Here is a 26,722-nt window from a genome sequence, read left to right on the forward strand (position 1 = left end):
CTATAACTGTATTTTGCCTTGATGGACCACACTGTAATGTTTTTATGTTATAAAATGCAACAAAAATATAATTTCCCACAAAGTGATGTTTTATGGGACACACTGTATACTTGAAAATTATTTTTATTGGGACATACTATAACCATATTTTAGCTTGCTGGAACACACTAACTTTTTTGTGATGTAAAACACCAAGGATCAATTTTCAATTTTTCATCACATAATCACATGTGTATAATTATATAGAGCCATACATGTATGCATTAGCTCCATTATATTAAGAAGATATATCGTGTGTCTGTACAACAAAATCAGAGCAGCTTTATGATCCACCAATTACACCTCATTATTAAGATTTTTGACTCCAAAACAAAAAACAGACCCACAGCCAATGCCTTTGTACGCATCACCCAGTGCCTGGTTAACCCCTCCAACACAGCCCAATCGCTAAGCAACCGTTGCCAAGCAACACAGCCTGGTTTGCGACAGCAAGAAAGGAAGAGACTGACGTTCAGGGTAAGAGGACCTGTTACTTGTTCAGCTGGAAGGAATAATAGGTTGAGAAGCTTTTTGACTCTGTATATGAGTTAATACAGAAGCACATTAATGAGCACTATGATTTGTGAGACATCTATCGATATAAAACACAGAAGATATCGATTTGATTATATCTATCATTTGCATGTTTGTGCATTTGTCTGTCCCCTTTCATAAGGATGATTTAAGTAGGGTTTTAAAGGGAAATTTTTTCACATCACTGTGTGTTCACTACGGTCCATTTTTCAACATAAAAAAACTCGAAAAACATTTTTTTTATAAAAGAGTAATTATGTCTCTTTTATTGGAAATGTCGACGATGACTTGCAAGCGGGCCTCAAGGGTGGTGAACAGAAGTTTAAAAAACAAACAAACAATTAATACAAGATGGAGGGAGATGAAATTCACTGCACATGATGTGCAACACGCGCAGAGTAAAACGAGTGTTCATTGACGTCCGTATGATGTAAAATAAAGAAGATATAAGCACACCTGACGCGAGCCCACGGCTTCAGATTCTAAGCCTATCTTTTTTTGACAGACTTTTCTATCAGCATATATTTATATATATTATATATGACCGGTCAGAAGTTTTAGAACACCCCCATTTTTCCAGTATTTACTGAAATTTACGCAGTTCAAGTCCAGTGAATAACCTGAAATGGTACAAAGCTAAGTGGTAAACTTCCAGAGATTAAAAAAAAAAAACAAAGTTTAGGTTACCAAAAACTGAAAAATGATTTAAATTTCAGAGTTGTTAAAAAAGGCCCTTTTCAGGGAACAAGTAATGGGTTAGCAACTGCAGCTGTTCTGCAGCAATGGAAGTTGATGCAAACAATTCTGATAGGTGTCCCAACTTTTGTTGATTAGTTACAAACCCTCTGTCTATAAAAGCAGTGTTGGAACAGACTGTGTTGTTACACCCTCTGAAGCATTATTTGGAAAATATTGCACTCCAGGAAGTGGTCTATTGCTATCATAATGTTGAGAAAAAGACAAGTAACAAAGGAAGACAGACCATGAAAACCCTTAAAAGTGAAGGTCTTTCCTTTAGAGATATTGCAAAGAAGCCAAGGTGTCAGTGAGTACAGTTTCCGACACCATCAAAAGGTACTTGGAAACTGGAGGAAACTCTGACAGAAAGAGGTCTGGCAGACCCAAAGCCGCAACACAATCAGAAGACAAATTTCTGAGAGTCAACAGCTTGCGTGATAGGCGGCTCACAGGACAGCAGCTTCAAGCACAGCTTAACACGGGTCGAAGTAAAGGTGGGTTTTCACGGGACGCGTGAACGGTTCGCGAAGGATGCGAATGTCGAAAAAAATGGCAAAGTCCAACATTCGTATTTTAGGCTCCAAAAGTCCGCCAAACATGCGCAGGGGTTCGGAAGCATCGTCAATTGTTCGCAGGAGTCGTATTTTGTTTGGCGGGAATTTCAAACGTTTTTGAAAGTACTCTCATCCCCTCTTCCTGTCCAGGCTGGAGTTCCTCAAGGCAGCGTTCTGGGCCCTGTTCTTTTTCTGGTTTTCATCAATGATCTCTCCAACTCTCTGGAAAATCCTTTTATCTCTTTGCTGATGAGTCCACCCTCTGCTGTACCATCTGTCATCCTTCAGACCAGCCAGCCACAGCTTCTTCACTCTCTGCAGATGTGGATAAAATCACAAACTGGTCTAACACGTGGAACATGTCTTTCAATCCTGACATATCTCACACTCTCACTATGTCTCTCTGAAAGGACTGTTTGGAAAACCCTCCCCATCTACTTTCTCAACAATCCTCTGGAAGAAGTCCTTTCATTCAAGCTTCTGGGTCTCAATGTCTGCCATGATCTTTCCTGGGAAAACCACATTTCCAACCTGGCCTCCAAAGTTAGTCATCGACTGGGAATCCTCTGTCATGCAAAGTCCTTCCTCAGCCCACCTAAGCTCCTGAGCACGTACAAAACTTTTGTCCGCAGCCTGATGGAGTACTGCTCTCTCATCTGGGCTGGTGCTCCTGCCTTTCACCTTTCTCGGCTTCACGCTGTGGAAACCAAGGCATTTCGGATCATTGGTATCTCCCTCAGTGAGGCAGAGTCTTTGGGCCTCTCACTCTCTCACCACAGGCTGGTCGGTGGTCTTTCTTTCTTCTACTGCCTCCTCTCCAGTCTCACCCCCGTACCCCCTGCTCTGTCTGCGATACGTCCCACCCATATTTCCGCAGGGTGCTCAAGTTTTGCCAGCAACCCCCTTCTGGTAAAAGTAACAAAATCACGAATCGCTGCTCACCTTCACTCTTTCATTCCTCTTTTTTCCCGCCTTTGGAATAAACTTCCTCACTCTGTTCAACCCCGTTCTGCCCTCCAGGACTTCAAAACAGCTGTTCACCACCACCTCTTATCGTCCCCCATCCAAATCCTCGATCTTTTCTACCCCCATTAATCCACCCAAAACCGACCTTCAAATTCCATTCTTTCCTTCCTGAAAATCCCTGTACTGTCCATCTTGTATATCCCGTGTTCCCCGCCCCCATCCCTCTCCCTTCCACAGGTCTCCTAATGTCTCCGTTCCCTACTGTTTTGTCTGTCCCACTCTCACCCTCTTGTCTCATGCCCTCTTTGCTGTGCATTGTGTGTTGGCTCTCATCTGAGCCTTGACAAGGTATACAAAAAAAAAACTTTGGTATATCATGAGTGGTGAAGATTGTGGTCAAGTTTCATCGGAATTGTCTCTGTAGTTTTGGAGAAGAAAGCAAATGCACATTTTGGTGGGTAACCCCCCTTAAACCACCTTAAAGCCAGATTTTTCTAATGTCATGAACAAACTTTGGTCGTCATGGGTGATGAAGGTTGGAATGAAGTTTTATTGGAATTGAGTGTATCATTTCTGAGAAGACAGCAAATACCTATTTGGGGGGGGGGGGCAACTCCCTCCTCCCCCTGATAAACTCGCTCTCTGGACCCCTGTAGACGCCGTTTTTTTTAAAATGTCATCACGGGTGATGAAGGTTATTGTCAAATTTCATTGAAATCGTATGTGTCGTTTCTGAGAAGAAGTTGCAAGAATTTGTGGATGGACTGACGATGCGCCATCCCATAAGCTCCCTGGAACTACTTTGCAGGTGAGCTAAAAACCATCCCTGGGAATATTATTACAAACGAGCTACAGTTGGAAGCTGTCCGGGGCTCAGTTACGATCCTGAAAAGAGCCCTCGGCACAAAACTTTGAAAACAAAACTTCACAGCTTGGTTCATGAATCGTGAGCCCTTACCGAAACAAAGGTGGATACTTTGAGCCCACCCTGGGAGGACTACATTCCACATTCTGAAACCCCATGTGTAGATACCAATGGACACACACACACACACACACACACACACACACACACACACACACACACACACACACACACACACACACACACACACACACACACACACACACACACACACACTTTGAGACCTGGGGTGGGAGCATTCAAAACCACCATCTCAACCGTTTCATTGGAGTGCTTGCTTGAATGCTTAAACCACTTGGCGAGCGATCGCCAAGCTGCTTGGTTGTTCATTTCGGGAAAAAGTAACCGTGCTTTCAATCTCGCATTGTATGTTTCCGCCTTTGTTGGGTTCTGCAGTGTATTGCAGTGAGTGCTTCGGGCGGTGTCACATCCACTGAAAATGTGCAATTTCAATTTTACAGGAAATCGCTTTGTTTAACCTTTTTGTGCGATCTCCTTTTGTAATCCACCTCTCACTTCGACATTGATACTTATTTAAACAATAAGGTCTATCCGTACTGGTGTTCACCATGTTTGTTCTCACTGTGAAGGCATGGAGGAGAGGCTGACATTTTGTGTTCTGTGGCTTGATACATTTTTGGATTGAATTTCGCTAATTTCCCACTTTAAATCGAAGTCTCTCAAAGAACACTGTTTCAAAGTAAATCGTTGTGTAAAACACAATTTACTTTGTCTGTGTGTACATTTGTAGGTGTATGTATGTATATAAACTGTATTACTCCAATGGTACTTGGCACTGGTGTGTGTGTTATTGGTCGTTGGTTGTTATCTCCATACACAGGTTTCAGAAAGTGGGATGGAGCCCTGCCAGGTCTTAAAGTGTGTGTGTGTGTGTGTGTGTGTGTGTGTGTGTGTGTGTGTGTGTGTGTGTGTGTGTGTGTGTGTGTGTGTGTGTGTGTGTGTGTGTGTGTGTGTGTGTGTGTGTGCCCGCGCGCGCGTGATGACGCGTGCAAGTTGCTGTTGCTTGCAATCTCCACATGTGGGTTGGTTTCAGGAGGTGAAACATAGACCTACCATGTCTCAAAGTGTGTGTGTGTGTGTGTGTGTGTGTGTGTGTGTGTGTGTGTGTGTGTGTGTGTGTGTGTGTGTGTGTGTGTGTGTGTGTGTGTCATTCATTGGTATCTACATATGCGGGTTTCAGAATGTAGAATGGAGTCCTCCCAGGGCAGTCTCAAAGTATCCACCTTCATTTCAGTAAGGGGTCACGATTCATGGACCAAGTTGTGAAGTTTTCTGTTCTTAAAGTTTTGTTGCGAGGGCTTTCTTCAGGATCGTTACTGATCCCAGGACAGCTTCCAACTGTAGTTTGTTTGTGGTAATATTCCCAGAGATGGTTTTTAATATCTCTGTGAGGTTCTTCATCATCATTACAGAAGCTCCAACTATCGCTGGTACAACTTTGGCATTATTCAGCTTCCTGGATCTTTTCACTTCATGCTTGAGATCTTGGTATTTGGTCATTTTCTTGATTTCTTCATTGTTTAGCCCAAAATCACTGATATTAACACATCAATTAGCAATGCCTTCTTCTCTTTTTTTTTGTACCAAAGTATGATATCTGGTCGCAATGTTTTGTTTTCAATGTTCACGCTCGATGGGATCATAAGGTCGTACGTGAGCGGTACTTCCATGTTTGCAGTGATTGCTTTTGGTTCATGTTTCCACGAATCCTCTGGAACTGCGACATCAAAGATTTTGCAGATGTGCCAGCGGATTACTTTACAAACTCTGTTGTGTCCTTGTGGGTACAGCTGTTTTAATGAGCTTGTGTGTGTGTGTGTGTGTGTGTGTGTGTGTGTGTGTGTGTGTGTGTGTGTGTGTGTGTGTGTGTGTGTGTGTGTGTGTGTGTGTGTGTTCGGTTATTAAGAATAATATGTCATTCTCTTTACTAACCCCACCTCCACCCCACACCTTTCTCTTCTCTTTTTTTTTTTTCCCCCTTCTACCATCCCCCATCCCCCAACCCTCTCTCTGTCCCATCCTTGCTCTACCCCCTCCCAATACAGTGCAGCACCCTCCTCCCACATGTCTCTTATTCTCCCCTCCCCTCACTCTCCCTCTCTCTATCTGCCTATCTAGTCCAGAAGCCAAAATCTGTAGCTAGCCTAGAAAATAGGTTCGCTGCTGATTTCATGTTAGAATGGTGCAACTGGTGTTTTTGAAGAGTCTAGGCATGACCAAGTCTAGTTCCACTTGTTGCCAAGTCTGCATCTGAATATTATGGCCGCCATGACAGTAATCAAAATGGCCGCCATCAGATTTAGTCTTTTTCTTACTGCAAATTGTACTAGCCAGAAATTTGTCATGATTGTGAAATACTATGTAATCTGACACGAGGAACACTATTTTGTGCTTTATTTTTGTACTGGATCACAACTTTTCACATAATTGACAACTTAAAGACGAAATTGAAAATGCACATACGAGCAACAAATGTGAAAAAGAAAATGTTTAGCACTATTGATGGAGATGGGTTTACAGTCAGTCAAAGGTTATTTCAACAGCTGTCAGATTCTTTCTAACACAAAATTACGTTGCTTTGCAGAAGAGAAAAGTGTTGTGAGAACACCCAAGTACAATTTTCAGAGCTATTGATCGGCTTGTACACTGAACGGGTTCCTACAAAGGGCTTTGCATCCACATGCTTTCGTGCAAGGCAGTCCATTCCGTGTACATTTGCACCGTCGAGTTGAGCATGACCCACGGCATTTGCATGTCGTCAGTTCTACACAGTAAGCAGTAATAGGCTGTGCAGTCATGAGTCGCGGCTGAAATGTCTCGTTGCCATCTTTGACGACCTGTTCCCACCCACAGTTCTCAGGTGCAGGTAGATGTGGTTCAGATTCCAAGGCTCTTCTCCACACAAAAGTCTGGTAGTGCGCTCGCTTGATGTGTAGAATCAAAGCATCGCGAGTTGGAGGCAGATTCTCAATAGCTTTGGTCAGACTGAGAAACAGATCACATCAGAAACAGCCCAGGTGTTTGGGGGTCAGTTTTTTGCCTCCTGAAGCCACATGAATTATGTCTTGGCAGATGCTCAGAACTTTGTTCTTGGTATCTGTCTCATCCGCTTCTTCATTGTCCATCTTGTCAGTGCTGTCACCACCACAAAGAAGCTTTACAAGCATGTACAGGGTTTCAGGTACAATTCGCTCTGCATTTTCTGTGTTCAGTCCACCGATAATGCTATGCCCTGGAGAGTGTTTTACGTCACTGTAAATCTTTATGCCCACTCTGAAGATCCAGCTAAGGATTTCGTTCTCATGATGAGGCAGACTGCACTGGGCCAATTCATCTTCTTCAGAACTTTCACCTTCTTCAGATAAATCATTCACGGCGGTTCTCATGGCAAACTTTGTCACAGTTGAGGACGCAACTATGAGGGGTTTTGTGACATCCAATGGCTGCACGAATGTCACCTTGTCACTACCAAAGTGAACCTCCACTTTCTGCTTGAAATTGTAGCTTTTGTAGGCTCCAGCCTCAATTCCAAAATCATTCAATAACAGCATGCTGTAGTATTCCCAGATGTTTTTCAGGGTAAACACATGTCCCTTCTGCAGCTCTTTCTCAAGCTGGTTCATCACATTTCTGAAACAGATGCTTTCAGGAGACTGGTTTTTCTCTCCACTCTCCTTTTTATACTTTCTGCGAAAAGAAACATAACACTTGAGGTGATATTTACCTTCAGCTGCCATCAAGTCTGAAACACCTGCAAACCTGTGACGCATGGTGGGGTCAAATTGGGCCAAACTAAGCATCCTGGATGATGTGTGATCAAATTCAACATTTGTCAGGACACCAGCTTTTCCAGGAATGTCAGTCTGGCAGAAAGCGCATTTTGACCAATCCATAGCGCTGTGCGCAGATCTTGTGACTTTGGGACATGGTATTTCTCTGAGGAACCTGATGTTGTGGGTATCTCTTCTGCGTAAGTCACAGATTGTGGCTGAATCCTTGACTTCAGTCTGTCTATTTTTTGTGCGTGAGTAAAGTCACTATAGCAGAATTTGTGCCATTGAATCTTTTCGACGTGCTCCGGTACAGAATATTTTCTGATTCTTGAGAATGAGTCAACATATTTAGCGTCATTATATTTCTCTCTTTCTTTGCAACATTCAGCTACAGTTTTTACACCAACGATTGTAGTCTTTCGAAGTGGCGTTGACTTGCTGGTTTTTGAACTGTCCTGGCAAATAAAGCATTTATTCCAGTCTACATGCTCTTCTTCTTCTCGATCCCTTGAACCCCCTGTGAGAAATCTTGCGGCTTTCATTTTTCAGTTAGTCCTGGGTAACAGAAAAACACACAGTTATGTAGTTTAGGTTCATTTTATAGCAAAGTTGTAAAATTCATTGATTGTGGTTTGTATAATCAGACATTCTAATTCGAGCCTGAACATTTCTTTAAAAATAATATAGTGAAAAACAAGTCATATTATTTTTAGAAAATGGATGGAGCAATGTTTTTTTCTATACTCCCATCAGCTCAGGCATTCTCAAAAACATGGAAATCGACCCTAATTTTGTAATTTCATGTCAATTTGCGGCTGAAATATGACGAAAAGTGTATTTAATGGCGACCATTTTGTAAACTGTCATGGCGGCCATACTATCCATATCCAGAGTTGGCAACAAGTTGATTCACGTTTCTGTGTGTCTGGACAGTCAATTTACACCTGTTGCACTATTCTAACACGGAATCAGCAGGGTCGTACACTATTCTGCATTGGGCCTCCTGACTAATCTCTGGATGTAGCTGTTTGATGGTGGTTGTCTCCGCATGTGGTCTGGGCGGTGTTTGTCTCCAGATGTGTCCAGATGGTGTTTATATCTGGACATGTCTGGCTGAAAGTATGTGTGTGATGTATAGATATATTATAATGGATTTCAGAATCCGGTCAGATGAATGCATCCACACATCCAGGTCCTCAGACAGTTATTTCCTTAAATTCATGTTCAGATTAGCCCCATCCCCATGTCTAATGGGATCTTAAATGTGATGCATTGAGAAGGGTGAAGAATAGATCCCCTCTCTTATGGGAAGCTTTTTTCTTTATGACAGACACGTTTACACACATTTCTTTCGTGAGCTGACACGCCCTTATTTTTCCTCAGCAACATTCTTTTGCGAGCTCTGACACGGGCCATTGTTTTACCTCAGCAACGTTGTTTTGCGAGCTCCGACGCCCGCCTTTTTTTGGAGGTCCATTCTGAGGAGGGAGAAGAAAGCGCAAGAAGCGGGTGTAAGCGCGTGAGGGAAGAAGCGCGTGTGGGTGTCTGACCAATGTCAACAACGAGACAATTCGTCCTTCCCGTGCTTGAGCAAGCGAGCGTGTGGTGCACGTGTGGGTGTGAGCAGCGCCGACATGTGAGGCACGGGTCGGTCACCAACATGTGAGGCACGGGTCAGTCACCGACGGACCGTGTGGTCACTGGACGTCACCAGTTTCGTGAAGTGTGAGGAGCTGCCCGTGTCACAGCAGCAGGGTCGAAACCCGCGACAGATTATCTCGGTGCCCCCCAGACGTCAATTGGCATTCAAGGCTGTTCGCGAGAGGGTGCACGGCCAGGCTGGGTGCTGGCGACGGATGTGACACGCACACACATATTTCAGGACGTTTTCACTTCACGGCCAACTACTCTCTGGTGAGCGAGACGACTCTTCTCCCCCCCCCTGCCCGAATGATCTGCTGGGTACCCTTGTTTGTGTTTAGCTGTAAGTCAACCCCGATAAGCATCTGCTCTGTCTCTTTCATGTCGTTTTGATCGATTTTGCCTGAGTAATTATTAATTTTCATTGCTTTGGAATTTATTCATTTATTTACCTCAGAAAATCAAAAGTTCTTTTATTTATTTATTTTATTATTAATGAATCATTTGTCGATTTCCAACCTGTCTGTGTTTGTCCTTTCCTTCCATTGGTCTAGCATTGTCTGAACCTCGATAGACTGGGAGGTAATTACCACAGATTTGACCAAAAATAGTCCACAAACACCAGCAGTTAAAATGCTTGGCCGCCCTAATTAAAATCTAATCAGATAACATTGGTGCTTTGCCGAGGGCATGCTCCCCGCTCAGGTAACCACGTGACCTCTAGTTAAACGGAATAATTAGACAGTGGACAGTGGAACTCGTGGTTGACTGGGTGGTGTTCGTGGTTTTAAAACAACCCACCGTACCACAACATTAATTGTGAGCGGTTGCCTTAGGTCCGGCTCTACCGAGGATTAATCTCCCCTGAGTAACAAGATGGTGTCTCGGTACCCGTGGCTGCAACAATATATATATATACATATATATATATATATATATATATATATATATATATATATATATATAAATATATATACATATATATACATATATATATATATATATATATATATATATATATATACATATATATATATATACATATATATATATATATATATATATATATGTACTGGCAAATACCACCCATCACTTCACTGACAGGAATACGAAAGTGGGGAGAGGGAGAGAGGGGTGGGGGAGCAAGGAGGGGTGAGGAAGAGAGGAGGGGTGGGGAAGCAAGGAGGGGTGGGGGAAGTGAAGTGAGAGGAAGGGAAGGTGGAGTGTTAATTATGATTCATACTGTTTCATCAAAATGATTCTGCATAGAATAACAGTGAAGATGGAAACAACATAATGTCTGAAATCCATTTTCTACCGGTCATACTCAAACAAGGCCCAGAGACAAACACTGCTCGGATACATCCAAAGCCAAACTCCCGTCCGGACACATCCAGAGCCAAACTGTCTGGAGACAAACACTGCCTGGATGCGTCCGGAGACAAACTCCTGTCTGGACACCAGTCAGAAAATTTTTTTGAATATTAAATAACTGTTCACAAAAGAGTTGCCATTGACCAGAGAACAACCCTCAGACCATCAAAAAGTTTAATCACCCATGAAATAAACATTGCAGATAAGCCACCACCCTGCCTGCAGATCTGTAGACACATTACGTGGTTTATCAGCTCGCAGTCCGCGCAAACATTATAACGTTACATTAAAACTTTTACTCTGGACTTGCTGTTCCTGCTTTCCCAACAATGGATGGAGGCCCTCAATGGCAAACATGAAATCAGAGCCATCTCCCAAGACATATCACGTGCTTTTCATAAGGTCTGGCACCCCACCCTGCTCACCAAACTCTCTTCCCATGGTATCCAAGGCAATCTCCACTCATGGCTTGCAAACTTCTCTCTCCTGGCACAGCCAACGTGTGGCCCTTAATGGAGTTCTCTCATCCCCTCTTCCTGTCCAGGCTGGAGTTCCTCAAGGCAGTGTTCTGGGCCCTGTACTTTTTCTCGTTTTAATCAATGATCTCTCTGACTCTCTGGAAAATCTTCTTTATCTCTGACGACTCCACCCTCTGCCGTACCAACTGCCATCCCTCAGATCGGCAAGCAGCAGCCTCTTTACTCTCTGCAGATCTGGATAAAATCACAAGGTGTAACATGTCTTTCAATCCAGACAAATCTCACTCTCACGATATCTCCCGAAAGGACCCTCTGGAAACCACCCCCATCTACTTTCTCAACAATCCTCTTGAAGAAATCCTTTCATTTAAACTTCTGGGTCTCACTATCTGCCATGACCTTTCCTGGGAAAGCCACATCTCCAAGCTGGCCTCCAAAGCCAGTCACCAATTGGGCATCCTCCATCATGCAAAGTCCTACCTTGGCACACCTGAGCTCCTTATCACGTACAAAGCTTTCATCCGCAGGCTCATGGAGTACTGTTCTTCACTCTGGGCTGCTGCTCCTGCCTCTCACCTTTCTCGGCTTCACGCTGTGGAAACTAAGGCATTTAGGATCATTGGTATCTCCCGCGATGAGGCTGAGTCTTTGGGTCTCTCAATCACTCACTGCAGGCAGGTCGGTGGTCTTTCTGTCTTCTAGCCTCACCCCCCCTCTCTATCTGCCATCTGCCCCCCACATATTTCTGCAGGGCACTCAAGCTCCACCAGCAGCCCCCTTCTGGTAAAACTACCAAAATCAAGAATCACTGCTCACCTTCACTCTTTCATATCTCTTTTTTCCTGCCTTTGGAAGAAACTCCCACACACTCTTCAATCCCACTTTTCCCTCCAGGTCTTCAAAACAACTGTTCACCACAATCTCTTATCTTTCCCCATCCAAAACCATTATCATTTCTACCCCCGTTAATCCACCCCAAACCCACCTCCTCCAAATTCCCTGCTTTCCTTCCTTAAAGTCCCTGTACTGTCCATCTTGTTTCCCCCGTGTACCCTGCCCCATCCTGCTCCATTCCATAGATCTCCTCATGTGTCTATTCCCCACTGTTTTCTGCTTCCCTCTCCCATCCCTCCTGTCTCCTGCTCCCCTTATTATATGTTCTGTGTGTTAGCTCTTATATGAGCCTTGACATTGTATATATATATATATATATATATATATATATATATATATATATATATATATATATATATATATATATATATATTGTTACGAAATTTGGTCCGCCTGGTGTGTGATCGGCCACCTAACTCGAATCGCGACCGCGTCGCCCACTGGAACGGACAATTCAGTCGTGACCCTCATTGGAACTATCGTCAGGAGCCAGTCACGTGTGGGTCTTTCGACCCCACCACAATCGTGCCAATCGGCCACCCGCGCAGGATAGGGTTGTTCGCCAAACTCGACCTACCTAAGTATCTGCGCGGGTAGTTAACCGGGCGATCGTACCTCGCCGCTGGCCGGCCTAGGACACTAACCGCTTAAGCGGTCCGTTCCGTGCTTCAGTGATAACCGAGAGGTGTTATCGCTGGCCCCGACGGACGTGATTAGTTACCAGGTGCTTACACCCTTCTACCAATTCCTTCCGTGATGCAAGATGGAACTTTCAAACAAAGGAAAGGATGCAATGAAATGGGGAACAGTTCAACAAACACATTTATTCCACACTCAGACAAGGCAAGCATGTATTCACAGCCATACAGTAAGAATGCAATTTACAAGCAATACAATGAAAGTAAGAATTACAACCGAATAAAGCAATGTTTATTTACATGCACTTAAACAGTTTCTACTTTACAAGACACGGCACCACAACGCGCATTCACACGAAAGCAAAGGAAAGACCCCCTCAAAGGCAAGGGAGTCAGACTGGGCCCGTGGGCCTAATGCGCGTGGAACCTGGAGGAGCGGCCAGGTCCACGAGACCGAAGGGTCTTACCCGTGCCCTCGTGGCGCGATGGCGGGCAAGCTGCAATGCCAGCGTAGCTGCGCCTGACTTTGTGCCCCTGGTGTAGTCGGAGAGCTCTCTCCGGTGCTCCCCGTCTGCCTTTCCCGTTGGCTTCGAGCTCCGTCTCCCGACTCGACTGCCCTGCCAACACTGCAGACTTGACTTCTTCTGCCGACACTCCGCCGTTGCCACTCCACTGCTCCTACTTGGTTCTCTGCCGACGTACTGCGCACCTTTCTTCTTCCCCGAGCTCCCGCTTATATAGCCCGGGGGAGGGGCGTATATGTAAATTTCTGGATCACAGCGGGTTCGGAGGCGGGGCTATACTACCCGATGCTCAGTCATTGAATGGATGAAAAGGGGGCGTGAAGCATTCCTGATCCGATTCTTGAGGCGAAAGGAACGCATTCACAACCCATGGCCCGGCGTGTGGTAGAAAGGCGGAGGTGGTGGGAGTTTGGTTGTTGGCGGGCGTCGTTTGAGAATGGCGGTGAAGTGATGTTTGTGGGATGGAGTTGTGGAGGTAAAGAGGCGAAGGTGGTGGTGGCGATTTGGCTGCTGGGGTGCGTTGTTTGGTCCAAAATAACGATAGAGAAAAGAAAAACGGCTATCTCAAAGGATCGCAGCCCTGTGAACACAGAAATCCCCCCTAAACAACGGTGGGGAAATCTAACTACACAATTACTTATCGTCATAACTGATGTAAGGACCCTTTATGGTATATTGTGAATTTCCACAGCCGTAACAATATATATATATATATATATATATATATATATATATATATATATATATATATATATATATATATATATATATATATATATATATATATATATATAAACAGTTTTTCACCAGATTTTCTTCGATTCCCTGTCGCACCTCGTGAAACATCCGAAAATATCAACACAGATCTGACATGACAAGGATAAGCAGTCCTTCTGAGGGACAGGGCACAAGGTCAAGCAGCGAATGCATACCATATCATGTCCTTTCAAGGTCCATCTTGGTTGAATATTTGAAATTCTATGCATTTTCCTGCATGAAAAATGCGTTTTTGGTCGGATTTTCACACAATTTGTTGCAGTCGAGTTTGAATGTGTGTCAGTGACTGTAAAGAGTGGAAATCGAAATCAAATCGCAGTTAAGTCAGGCCATGAGGCCGCTGAGAACATCCGAGAAGCCCTCACATTCACCACACAAAACCTCTATACAACGGAAACTCATCAAATTTCAACGGATTTTCACGGAAATTGTTTTCGTCGAGTCTGAACCGACATTAGCAAATACCAAAAGTGAAAACTGATATTGAATAAAACTTCAGATAAAGTCATGAGGCCGTTTGCAAGCATATGGAAGCACAGGGAAGCTCCTCACATTGCTTATGTAAATTCAGAAAACGACGTAAAAACGCCAAAAAAACCACCAGATTTTTACAAATCTTGCTGAAATCAAGTGGTAAGCTACTTTAGCAACTGTGAAAGGTGAAAACGGAAATTGAATTAAAGTTCAAATAAATGTGTGAGGCCATTCAAAGCAAAAACCTCCATTCTCAAGAGAAATCCTTTCCAACGTCGTAAAACATGATTTTTAAAGCATCCATCCAAACATATACTTTACGATTGCAGAAGCCCTTGGCAGTTGTCTCACAACGGTCTAAATCCGACTCAAGTTCCTTGTTAGTGGGTGAACAACCCAACGCTTGGCGAATTCTGCTTCAAAAATGGCGAATTGAGAACTCCCTCTGCGAAGGAGAGCGAGGTGTCCGAGAATGCGACTGATGAAGGATTTAATTAAACAAGGCCATTCATTATCTTCATAAGGGGTGTTTTAATCAACCCAAACACCCAATTTCACTCGTACATTCCCTTGGAGTTTTCTTAGTGTGCATGCAAAGTTTCAGGCTGCACGGTTTAATGGTTTCGGACTTATGGAGGAGACGCACACTGACTGACTGACCCACACCGACATTTATTAGTACAGACATTGTTGCAGTTCTGTGAAGCCAGCACTCTCCCAAGGCAATGGCACCCAACATATAGCGGTCTCAAGACAGTTATTTAATTAGTATTCATTCAGTGAGCCCTTTCATTATGTCCAGTGGATATATGGGACAAGATGCATTGTGTAGGGCTTTTAGTTAGGTCCTTAATTCCATTTGTTATTCTTTCATCCATTTTATTTTACTTTATTTCATGACCTCACCTTCACGCAAGTATGCATGTCACAGACCAAACGGTGGCATTAATAGAGGGCCTCATTAGCATACGCACAGCATTTCCCCCTTCAAAGCTTGCACCAATCACCAACAGACATTTCACCTCAGACCCTCACTGGACACACCATGACACCACTACCTTCGTACAAATTACCACAACACCTCCTAAAAATCCCTACAGTAGCCTACACTCGACCCCCTCGCCACAACAACTTCAGCCTCCTCACCCCAACCACTTCAACCGCTCCCATTATTTCAACATCCTTACCACAAACAACATAGTGCTTCACCCACCTCACCGCGACCATCGTCAGCACCCCGGACGCTTACTGCCGTCCTTTGGGATGCCGGGGAACGGAGGACATTACGGAACCTACAAGTTGGAACATATTGGCATGGAGCACGAAGCGCAATTATGCACTGGGGTCCTTTCAACGTCGTTTGGGTAAGCCTGGCGCTCCGCTAAATAACGACCCTCAATTGGAGCCCAGTGCACGTTCATGGCCAGAGAGCGCTCCCAGAAATCCGTGTCCCATGTTCATCCCAGAGCTCTGTTGTGTGGCTGAGTTTGGGAGTAATTGAAGCCATTTTCATCTTCGGAATCTGGTGGAGTGGGGCTACTTCTCGGGGAGGCATCTGCACACCGATAGGAGCGCTCCGAGGCATCTCGGGGAGGCATCCGAGTCATTGCCAAGGAATCACCGAGTCATTGCCATGGAGTCGCTGAGTCATTGCCATGGAGTCACAAAGTCATCGCCAAGTCATCGACGCTCTGCTTCAGCTGCATTCCAAAGCCAATCTTTGTTAGCATTTACATTTACCGACTTTCTCACATGTCACATTAAGCTATTATCTCACGTTCTGTCTCTCATATCTTGTCTCGTCTGCTGTGGACGCACAAATACTAAAAGAGCAACAGCAGAAACGCACTCCTTCAATCTTCCTCTTCTGCAACACACTTGCATTACATTTACACTTCATTTGCACCTCCCACTCACACACACACACACACACACACACACACACACACACACACACACACACCATAAATACCCCCCAGTTTTCTTCCCTCCTCCCCCTCCTAAGCGACTGGGAAGTGTGGGCCCATCGGCCACGCCAGTTATTGAAAGAGGTCGTAAACACCTCAACTGCCTCATCTTTCTTTGCTCTCTAATTTCCTTGGGTGTGTGTCTGATGGCACCTGTATTGTTTGTTTAAGTTAAGAATGTATAAGTTCTTTACTATCAAGTTTAGCTCTGCCCTGTGTCTTCTCTGTTGTAAATAATTGCATTTCTTTTGCCGCACCTCATCAATCCTTGCTTTCCCCTGCTGTACACATTGTAATAAAACCTTTTATTATTGTGCCACATAACCTTTCCATGCCCTTGCTTTATGAATAAATTTCCCTCGTTATAAATGTACCCAGCTTGTTCCGTCTTTTACTTTATTGATCCAGCGTAGTCCGCACGTTAGTTTAGCCAGGAAGTTTTATTCCATTAATTGGCTCTTATTCGCTGGTGTGTACTTGGCAGCTCGGCTCAGCTGCACCTGATATGGTAAGTTAAATGCAAGTACGCATTGAGGGCACGTGACCCCCCTTGGTAAGGCCGTCCACAGGTAAGATATCACGCGAAGTAGTGCAACCCTTCCAGGATTGGCAATGCCAATTGGCGTTCGTAGTTGCTTCGCAACCCGCCGATGCGTGGAGTTATCTGTGTCTGGCGGCCTCAGGATCGGGTGTTTGGAAGGGACCCGAGTGCTTCCCCTTGTGGTGAGCCTCGAGCCCTGGATCCGCAACAATATTTTATAAAAAAAAAAATATATATATTTTAGGATAGTTCGCCTGGAGCAATGCACACTTGCCTTTAAACTGTTCAGCCTGGGTTTGAATTTTGAATTGGCTATAAATTGTCATCCTGGTGTTTCACAGGCAGGGCGATTCATCAATGTGTGTGCCATCCCTCTGATGGATGTTAGACTGGCGTCCAACCAGCCGGCATCAGTTGATAGACCTTAAAGATCCCACGGTGTCCTTTGCGAAGAGTAGGCGAGCTATCTCTGGCACACATGGCCAAGTTACAAATTCCAGCTCTGACTACTTCTGTGAAGGCAATGGCAAACCACCGTGTATGACCCTTGCCAAGTAAATGCTTCAGCAGCACCGACTCTCTGTAACAGTGTATGGTCCATTACATTAGAATGTATATGTTATATACATATATGCATGCGAGCGGCATGATAGCTTCGATGGATGCTTGGTGCACTCACCTTTGACCAGTCACTCGTTTGTTTTTCACATGCAGCATGATGCATCAACGTGTGCGTCATTCATTGGAAGAACGTTAAGGAACTGTCTGCCGTCCATAATACAATCTACTCGCAGACAATACAACTAAACTCCACTTCACATAAAATAAAGTGTTTCCTGCGGAGATTGAGTTTTAGTGCCTCATTGCGCAAAGTGTACGATTAATTAAAATAAAATGGCAAGGGATAAACAGATTGGGTGTGTTCACCATCACGTTTGAAATGATTGCGTGAGTGTAATTGGTGATGCAAGTTAACATTCGATAGACTTTAATCATTGATCACACACAAGAGTGGACGCACATTACTTTTAGTTACCATTTTCTACAAAGGCTCTCTTTTTTTTTTCACACCGGTTTAACAGAAAAGTGCATCAAATCATTTTGACAAGCCTACCTTTCCATATTCAACAGAGAATGGATGCCCAAGAGTCTCGAGGCATTGCAGAAAAGAGTGAGACCGAGAGTTCGGGTCCCGTGATATTGCTGCATCCTTTCGCATCCATCACAACTTCGTGACACTTTCATTGAACTGCTACCGAGCCGCCAGCAGAGCCTGTGATAGACCGATGATGTATCAGTCACAGCACCATCAAGAAACGCATATTGAAACCATTCAACAATGGAATTACCTGCAATCGGCCACCATTAATACTCAACGTTTTGCAGAACTTTGGCGAAGTAGTGGCAATTCTCAAGGAATTGATAGTTCAGCCATTCTTCAGAGGCTAATGTCTTGGCATTGTTCTGGAGTCAGATAACGCTTGTCCTTGGCTCAAGATAAAAGCTTTTCTCAGCAGATTTGATATTCAGCAGCAAATGTGGTCGGCTTGTTCATGAATCTCGAACGCAGGTGAAGCTGTGGGTTGAGACGAAGTTCCATGCCAACCGCAACGTTGCCTAACGTCTTTTCACTGTCATTTCACCAAGGCTTCTGCAGTCGAGTTCCACATTTTCATCTAATAGATAAGAATATGCATGCAATTGGTGCTGTCCACTGTCACAAACTCGCATTTATTACCTCCACCACTGAAGATGGACAGACGTTATGTTTTCATGTCTGTCTGTAAGCAAGATATCTCAAAAGGTTGTGGACGATTTCGGACAATATTTGGTGGACAGTTTGTGTGTGTGTGTGTGTGTGTGTGTGTGTGTGTGTGTGTGTGTGTGTGTGTGTGTGTGTGTGTGTGTGTGTGTGTGTGTGTGTGTGTGTGTGTGTGTGTGTGTGTGTGACAAGGACCGATTGATTCAATTTTAGTGAAGATCCAGATCCAGATCCGGATACGAGAATTCTTAGTGATTCATCACCATTGATTGATAGGGTATGATATCTCAAAACATTGTGGACGGATTATGACAAAACTTGGTGGAAGAGTTGGGTATATGACGAGAACAAGCAAATTCGATTTTGGTTAAAGTATGGATTCAGATCCGGGCCCATCAGTGGGATACACAATGTAAACTGTTTAGCTTAGCCAAATTATGCGCTCTACGATTTAGATTTGATCGCAAAATACCCAGACAATGTCCTTTAGCGACAATGGATCTGCTTTCAGCCACAAGTTTTTGGCAGAAGTTCCAAGACAAAAGCATTCCACTGCATTTTATCCAGAATTGAAAAACATGATCCCTTGCCTAAATCCCTAACAAAGAAAATACTTCATCCTTGATGACAAACAGAACATGCCCATGCTGTATTGACCTCCCAGTATTCCCAGAACCTGCAGGTAGAGCGAATTATGGAGCTAACCTCAGAAAGAGAATCGGACCAGGGTTTCAGCACTTCATTGCCTCCTCTCATCAAAACATACAATGGGATGTTTGATATTAAAAAAAACCCAGCTGCAGAAGGTGGAAGACCATAAAATGGTACCGTCCCTTCGAAGGACTGTGTGCTCAGAAAGCAATGTGCCGAGCTCTTTCAGGAATTGCATAGGAGCGGCACAATTGTGTGGTGAAATCTAACACCAGCAGGGGTTTAGCCCAGACTAGACAGGCCTGTGGCGAGCATGCTCTCAATTGTGTTGTCTTGCTGTAAAAGAGAGAAAATTAAATTCACTATCGCTGTAAAATCGATTTGTAATTTTTTTATTTTTTTTTGCTTTGGAAATCCAGGTCACATTTGGTACACATCTCCCTTCTATAGTTACACTGGTGTCTGGTGTGTGTTTACTTGGCAGGATAGGTCAGTTGGCAGTATGTTCGCCATTGTGGTGTCAGTGTTCAACTTCTTGCTAAATCTTTCATAACTAAAAGGAGTGTGTGTAGGAGATATGATAAATATGTATTTGCTTTCTTCCCTGAAACTGCACCCAAAATTCTGATGAAACTTAACCACAACGTTCACCACCCATGATGTACCAAAGTTTGCTCATGACATTAGAAAAATTGTGGTCTAGCGGGTGTAAGGGGGGTATTTAGGGGGTGTAATGTAAGGCCTCCCAAAAGAGGTATTTGATTTCATCTCAGAAACTCCACACACAATTCTGACGCAACTTCACCACCCGTGATGTACTAAAGTTTGTTCACAACTTTAAAAAAAATATCGGGGTCCAAGGGATTCTACATGGGGGTTGCCGCCTAAAATTGGTATTTGCTTTCTTTTCTGAAACCACACACACAATTTCAATGAAACTTGACCACAACCTTTATCACCCATGAGGTACCAAAGTCTGTTCATTGCATGAAAAAAAAATCCATGGGTATTTACTTTCTTCTCCATGATATATTTTGTTGGTCATCCATGCTTACCAGCGGTTCCCTGGTTATCTTATCCAGCCACTATCAGGTGAGCGCCCAAGGGTATTGCCCCTATGTTTTATTCCCCAACAGCAGGAACCCTTCAGCATAAAGCATGACAGACAGAATTGAGCACACATTATGTATAGTAATACTTCTCTAAGCAATATAAAAATATATAAAAGGTTCAGTTGCCCTTCAATGGTTACGAGATATGCTCAACTGTTGCCTGACCTCCAACAAGATCCCGAAGCTTTGGAGAGGAGCAAAAATCGTGGCTATCCTGAAATCCGGGAAAGATCCATCCATCCCTCAAAGCTTGCAGTCCATGTCCCTGCTGTGCCACACAGACAAATTATTTGAGAGACTCATTTTGAACCACGTGGCTCCCTTTGTGGATGAAAATCTTATTCCAGAGCAAGCCGGTTTCCGATCTGGAAAATCCTGCACAGGTCAGCTCCTGAATCTCACCCAATTCACTGAAGACAGCTATGAGGATGGGCTGACAACTGGTGCTGCTTTTGTCGATCTATCAGCAGCGTATGACATTGCCAATCACAGGATACTTGTACAGAAGCTTTATCAGCAAATAAAAGATGCCAGACTGACAAATCTCATCCAAAACATGCTGGAGACCAGACATTTCTTTGTCGACCTAAAGGGCAAACAGCAGGTGGCTGAGACAGAAGAACAGCCTCCCACAAGGTAGCGTCCTAGCCTCCCTGTTGTTCAATATCTACACAAATGACCAGCCCATACACCCAGATACAAGGAGTTTCCTGTATGCTAATGGCCTCTGCATTGCGACACAGGCCCAAACCTTTGTCAAGGTGGAACAGTCTCTCGCCAATGCCCTTGCTGGACTGACTGATTACTACGCAAACCAACCATCTGGGGGCCAATCCAGAAAAAACACAAATCAGTGCTTTTCATCTCAAGAACAGGGATACAAATTGAGAGCTTAATGTCCACTGGTATGGCAGAAGACTTTCTCACATCTCCAAGCCAGTCTACCTTGGAGTTACATTGGATCATACCCGAAGCTATAAAACCCATGTCATTAAGACAAAAGTTAAGGTGGGAGCTAGAAATAACATCCTGAAGAAGCTGGCCAACACAAAATGTAGTATTGTCCAGCAATTATAAGGAGAACTGCTCTTGCTCTGTGATATTCAGCAGCTGAGTATGCTTGCCCAGTGTGGAGTCGCTCATCTCGTGCCAAGAAGACGTATCCAGTCCTTAATACAGCTTGTAGTGCCATCTCTGGCTGCCTGAAACCTACACAGGTGGACAACCTGAACCTCCTATGCAACATTGCTCCACTATCAACCAGAAGAGAAGTCACCTCCCAAGTAGAACAAACCAAGCAGAAAGTAGACCCGAGTCATCCTCTGTACCAACATAAACTCGCCAAAACGAGGAACAAATCAAGGAGCAGCTTCGTCCATGATGTCCAGCCCCTGAAAGGAAACATCCCCACTCACAGGATAGAGGCCTGGTCTAGACAATTTGAAGCTCAATCTCACAAGTTGTCTTTCAACCCTAAATAGTCCCCATCACCAGGAGCTAGTGAGCCATGGCCAATCTGGCTATGCCTTAATCGCGTTAGGGTGGGAGTCGGAAGATGTAAGGCCTTAATGCAGATGTGGAGTTATCCATCCAATGGATAACCATCAAATCCATCCAATGGACACAAATGACAATGACCTATGCAAATATGGAGAAGCCCCTCAAACAATGGAACACGTCCTCACCTGCCCTCTATTGCTAGGACCATGTAGACCAGATTACCTGGAAGCTTTCAATCCACGTGCCAGAGCCTGTATCGTGTAATGGCTGAGGAAGATGTAGTGACATGAGAAGAAGAAGAAGAAAAAGAAGAAGAAGAAGTATCTCTTCAAAATATATATGTGTATATAGAAGTACCAGCAAATACCACCCATCACCCACTGATGGGATTAGTAAATGGGGGGGGTGGGGAGAAAGAGGGGGGGAGAGAGAAGGGGGACAGTGAGGAGGTGGAACGGGAAAAAGAGAGAGGAGAGAGGGGGAGCAAGGAGGTGTGGGGGAACGAGGAGTGAGGGAGAGTGAGGAGGGTTGGGGAAAGGGAAGGCAGCGTGAGGTGAGAGTAAGGGAAGGCAGACATGTGGTGGAGCATCAATTACGATTCATACTGTCATCAAAATGATGCTGCATTGAATAACAGTGAAGATGGAAACAAAATAATGTGTGAAATCCATTTTATACTGGTCATACTATAAACACAGCCTGGAAACAAACACCACCCAGACACAAAAACTGCCAGGAAACGTCTGAGATAAACACCGTCTGGAGACAAACACCCATCCTAACACATCTGGAGATAAATACCATCTGGACATGTCCGGAGACAAACACCGCCGGGAAACGTCCGGAGACGATCTCCAGGCCAGACATAAACACCACCCAGACACGTTCAGACACACACCGCTGAGACATAACCACCGTCCAGATACATCCAGAGATAGAGATATAGAGATATAGAGATATAGAGATATAGAGATATAGAGAGATAGAGAGATAGATAGAGAGATAGATAGATAGATAGATAGATAGATAGATAGATAGATAGATAGAGAGAGAGAGAGAGAGAGAGAGAGAGAGAGAGAGAGAGAGAGAGAGAGAGAGAGAGAAGGTGTGGGAGGACGGTGCTGCACTGTATTGGGAGGGGGTAGAGCAACGATGGGACAAAGAGAGAGAGGGTTGGGGGTAGGGGAGTTAACAGAGAGAATATTTTATGCTTTATGACAAGCACACGCACGCATGCACGCACACACACACACACACACACACACACACACACACACACACACACACACACACACACACACACACACACACACGCTGGGCTAATATCAGCAATTTTTCAGTAATCAGCTGATTGGAATCAGTGGGATTACTGACTACAGTATGTATTGTATACAACCCAAAAACATGAGTAGCTTTCACCATTGTTTTGGGGTAATTTCAATGAAGAAATTTTAAAAAAAACAATGTTGCATTATGGATGTTTCAAAGAGATATACTGCCAATAATCATGTGATGAGTGGAAAAAATTTGGCTCGGTAATTGAGAAAACACGTTAATACAGCTTGGAAATCAGGTGTTATCAAATATATTTTGCTTTGAAACTCACAAAGAGAAACAGGATAATAAACAGACTCCCTTGGTGGGGATGATAAACCCCTCCTGCACGGTGTTTGTATTACCTTTGTAGAGCACACCGACTCGTATAAAATAACCAATCTAGAATTGCATATACCTCCAGCCTGTCACAACTGCTGACTGTACATCCTGAGAGGGACACGAACTGTTCCGCTATCGACTGTAGGGTGCTTGGCAAGTGGCTTAAGCACTCAAGCAAGCACTCCAATTAAGTGGTTGATAATGAACAGCTCGCTTGGAAAGCGATAGCTATCACCGAACTGTCATATCTCTCACACACACACACACACACACACACACACACACACAGACACACACACACACACACACACACACACACACACACACACACACACACACACACACACACACACACACACACACACACACGTATTGATATAAGGGTAACTCATGATTGTCTTCTTTTAAAAAGGAGACAAACAAGATCTTAAGCACTATCATCCAGTCAGCCTACTTTCAAAAAACATATATATATATATATATATATATATATATATATATATATATATATATATATATATATATATATATATATATATATATACACGTTTCACAATGGTCCTGACCAATTAAATGGAAGTTATTCCAGATAGCGGCCAACCAAGAGAGCAAGCAGGCTTCAGAAGTGGATATTCCAGCACGTATCACATACACACCATCAATCAAATGAAAGATAATGTCAGGAATATAATAAACCTTTCTGCATGGTATTTGTCGATTATGACACGGCATTTGAATGTTGAAACACAGTCGGTGCTGGTCGCATTACATCAACAAGGAGTGGAAAGGCAATATATTGAATTACTGAAAGATATTTACACCAATTGTACAACTACAGTGATGCTGCACAAAGGAAGTGGTAAGATCAACATCACCAAAGCAGTACGACAAGGTGACACGATCTCTCCCAAATTATTCACTGCATGTATGGAGTATATATTTTGAACACTTCAGTGGGAGAATAAGGGTATCAACATCAATGGAGAAAAGTTTAGCCATCCAAGATTTGCAGACGACATTGTTGGTATAGAAGAAAGCTTAGAGAAAATTGAAACCATGCTCTGAGAACTCGCTTATGCCAGCATGAAGTGTGGAATGAAGATGAACATGTCAAAAAACAAAGGTAGCAATGAACCACCTTGTACCTCATGGAGAAATCACAATAAATGAAAACCAAACAGAAGAATACATAACCTCAAGGAAAAGAATGAATAACAAGAAATAAAGAGAAGAATCAAACTTGGATGGAGACAATATGGAAAGCTCAGTAACATCATGAGAGGTAGCTTACCAGTACAGGTATGTGTGATAAGGAAAGTTTTCAATCGGTGTATTATTCCAACCATCATCTATGAGGTCAAGACCTGGGAGTCAACAACAAAAATGGAGGAAGAGTTAACAGCAGCACAGCACAATATGGAAATAAATGTCAGGTATTACATACAAGGATTGAAAGACAAATAAATGGGCCAGAGAACAAATAAAACTCAGCATATCTTAGACATAGTCAAACTTAGGTAATAGAAATGGGCAGGACACATGAGAAGAAGCACAGATTACAGGTGGATAACAAGAGTAACAACATGGAGATCTACTGATGGCAACAGGAACAGGGTAAGGCCACACCTAAAGGCCGTGTCACACCTTGACGATTTCGCTAGCGTATGCCGACGTATGAAAAATTTGTTTAAAACGCTGGCACACGTCGAATACGTATGGGTAAGTTTTGTATACGTTAAGAGAACACTGGCATACGTCGTAGTACGCTGGCATACGTCGTAGTACGCTGAGCTGTTAGACAAATTTTCCATGCTTGAAATTTTTCGACGTATGCCAGCGTATGACTCACACGTTCCGCATACGCTGGCCATAAGTTGTAGGCACGTTACGCGAACGTTGACACACGTTACTTGTAAGTTACTCATAAGTCAAAACACGCCGAGGTAATGTTTAGCATACCCGAAACTTATTTCTAACCTATGAGTAACGTGTTGTAGGCACGTTACGCGATCGTTGACACGCGTTACTTGTAAGTTATTCATAAGTCGAAACACGTCGAAGTAATGGTTAGCATCAGTGTTCCAGACTCCATGGTTTTTTATTTTTATTTTTTTCTTCGGTATGATGGTGATGTTGACACTTCGATTTCTAGTGCGGTTATAATATAATATAATGAATAGGCTGCCGCTCAACGATTTAAATCATAACCGCACTGGAAATCGAAGTGTCAACATCACCGTCAAGCCGAAGAAAAAAAAAAAACAAAAAACCATGGAGTCTGGAACACTGACGCTAAACAGTACCTCGACGTGTTTCGACTTCTGAGTAACTTACAAGTAACGTGTGTCGACGTGTGTCAACGATCGCGTAACGTGCCTTCAACTTATGGCCAGCGTATGTGGAACGTGCGTCATACGCTGGCATATGTCGAAAAATTTTCAACATGCTGAAAATTTGTCGACGTACTCGGCGTACTACGACGTATGCCAGCGTGTTTCAGTGTGCTCTTAACGTTTACAAAACTTACCCATAACGTATTCGACGTGTCCCAGCTTATTCGGCAAATTTTTCATACGTCGGCATACGCTGGCTAAAACGTCAAGGTGTGACAGCGGCTTGACACTTCGATGTCTAGTGCGGTTATGATTTGAATCGTCGAGCCACAGCCTATTAATACGCTACGCCACGTGATCGTCGGCGATTCGCTGCCGCGCGCTATGCATAAGTTAGACTATCGTTGGGCATAGGTTGTGAACGCCGACATGCTCAGCATTCGTTGATATAAGTTATCCATGTTATCGAAACGTTCTGTGTACGTTACTAATACGTTATGCATACGTCCAACTCGTTATGAATACATCCAAAACTGGAAAAAACATCAATAGTTCAGAGTACACCAGCGTTTTACATACATTTTGATACCTTGCCATATGCTGGCTAAAATGTCAAGGTGTGACAGGGCCCTTAGATGGAGGGATGAAATAGACAAATATTGGGGAAGAGTCAATTGGAACAACAAAGTAAGAGACAGAGAAACATGGCATCAACTTGCTGAGGTTTTCGTCCAGCAGTGGGCTGAAAATAGCTGATGATGATGATGATAGTACACAGAACTAAGAAGGAGCACACAAACAACTACAGCCATGATGACAGCAGTAACGGCTACCTGTTATAAAAGATCC

The 26,722-nt window shown here is 43.7% G+C and overlaps 2 protein-coding genes across 4 annotated transcripts in view; one reads left to right on the forward strand and one right to left on the reverse strand.

The window, feature by feature from the left end:
- SMPD3 (sphingomyelin phosphodiesterase 3) overlaps positions 1 to 26,722 on the forward strand; it is a 120,215-nt gene that overhangs the window by 10,931 nt on the left and 82,562 nt on the right. The window lies entirely within an intron of this gene.
- Positions 6,163 to 18,975, reverse strand: LOC147019988 (uncharacterized). Its single transcript, XM_085894899.1, has 2 exons — positions 17,974 to 18,975; positions 6,163 to 8,105 (listed from the first exon to the last, which is right to left on the reverse strand). The coding sequence occupies exon 2, from the start codon at positions 7,668 to 7,670 to the stop codon at positions 6,780 to 6,782; it is 891 nt and encodes a 296-aa protein (XP_085751025.1). The 5' UTR covers positions 7,671 to 8,105; positions 17,974 to 18,975; the 3' UTR covers positions 6,163 to 6,779.

The sequence above is a fragment of the Eptatretus burgeri genome, chromosome 9 (assembly GCF_056783735.1).
Source record: "Eptatretus burgeri isolate ZD-2024b chromosome 9, Ebu_testis_v1, whole genome shotgun sequence".
NCBI lineage: Eukaryota > Metazoa > Chordata > Myxini > Myxiniformes > Myxinidae > Eptatretus > Eptatretus burgeri.

Excerpts from the sequence above, each read along its gene's own strand:
- LOC147019988 (XM_085894899.1), bottom strand. The coding sequence starts at position 7,670 with ATGGATTGGTCAAAATGCGCTTTCTGCCAGACTGACATTCCTGGAAAA.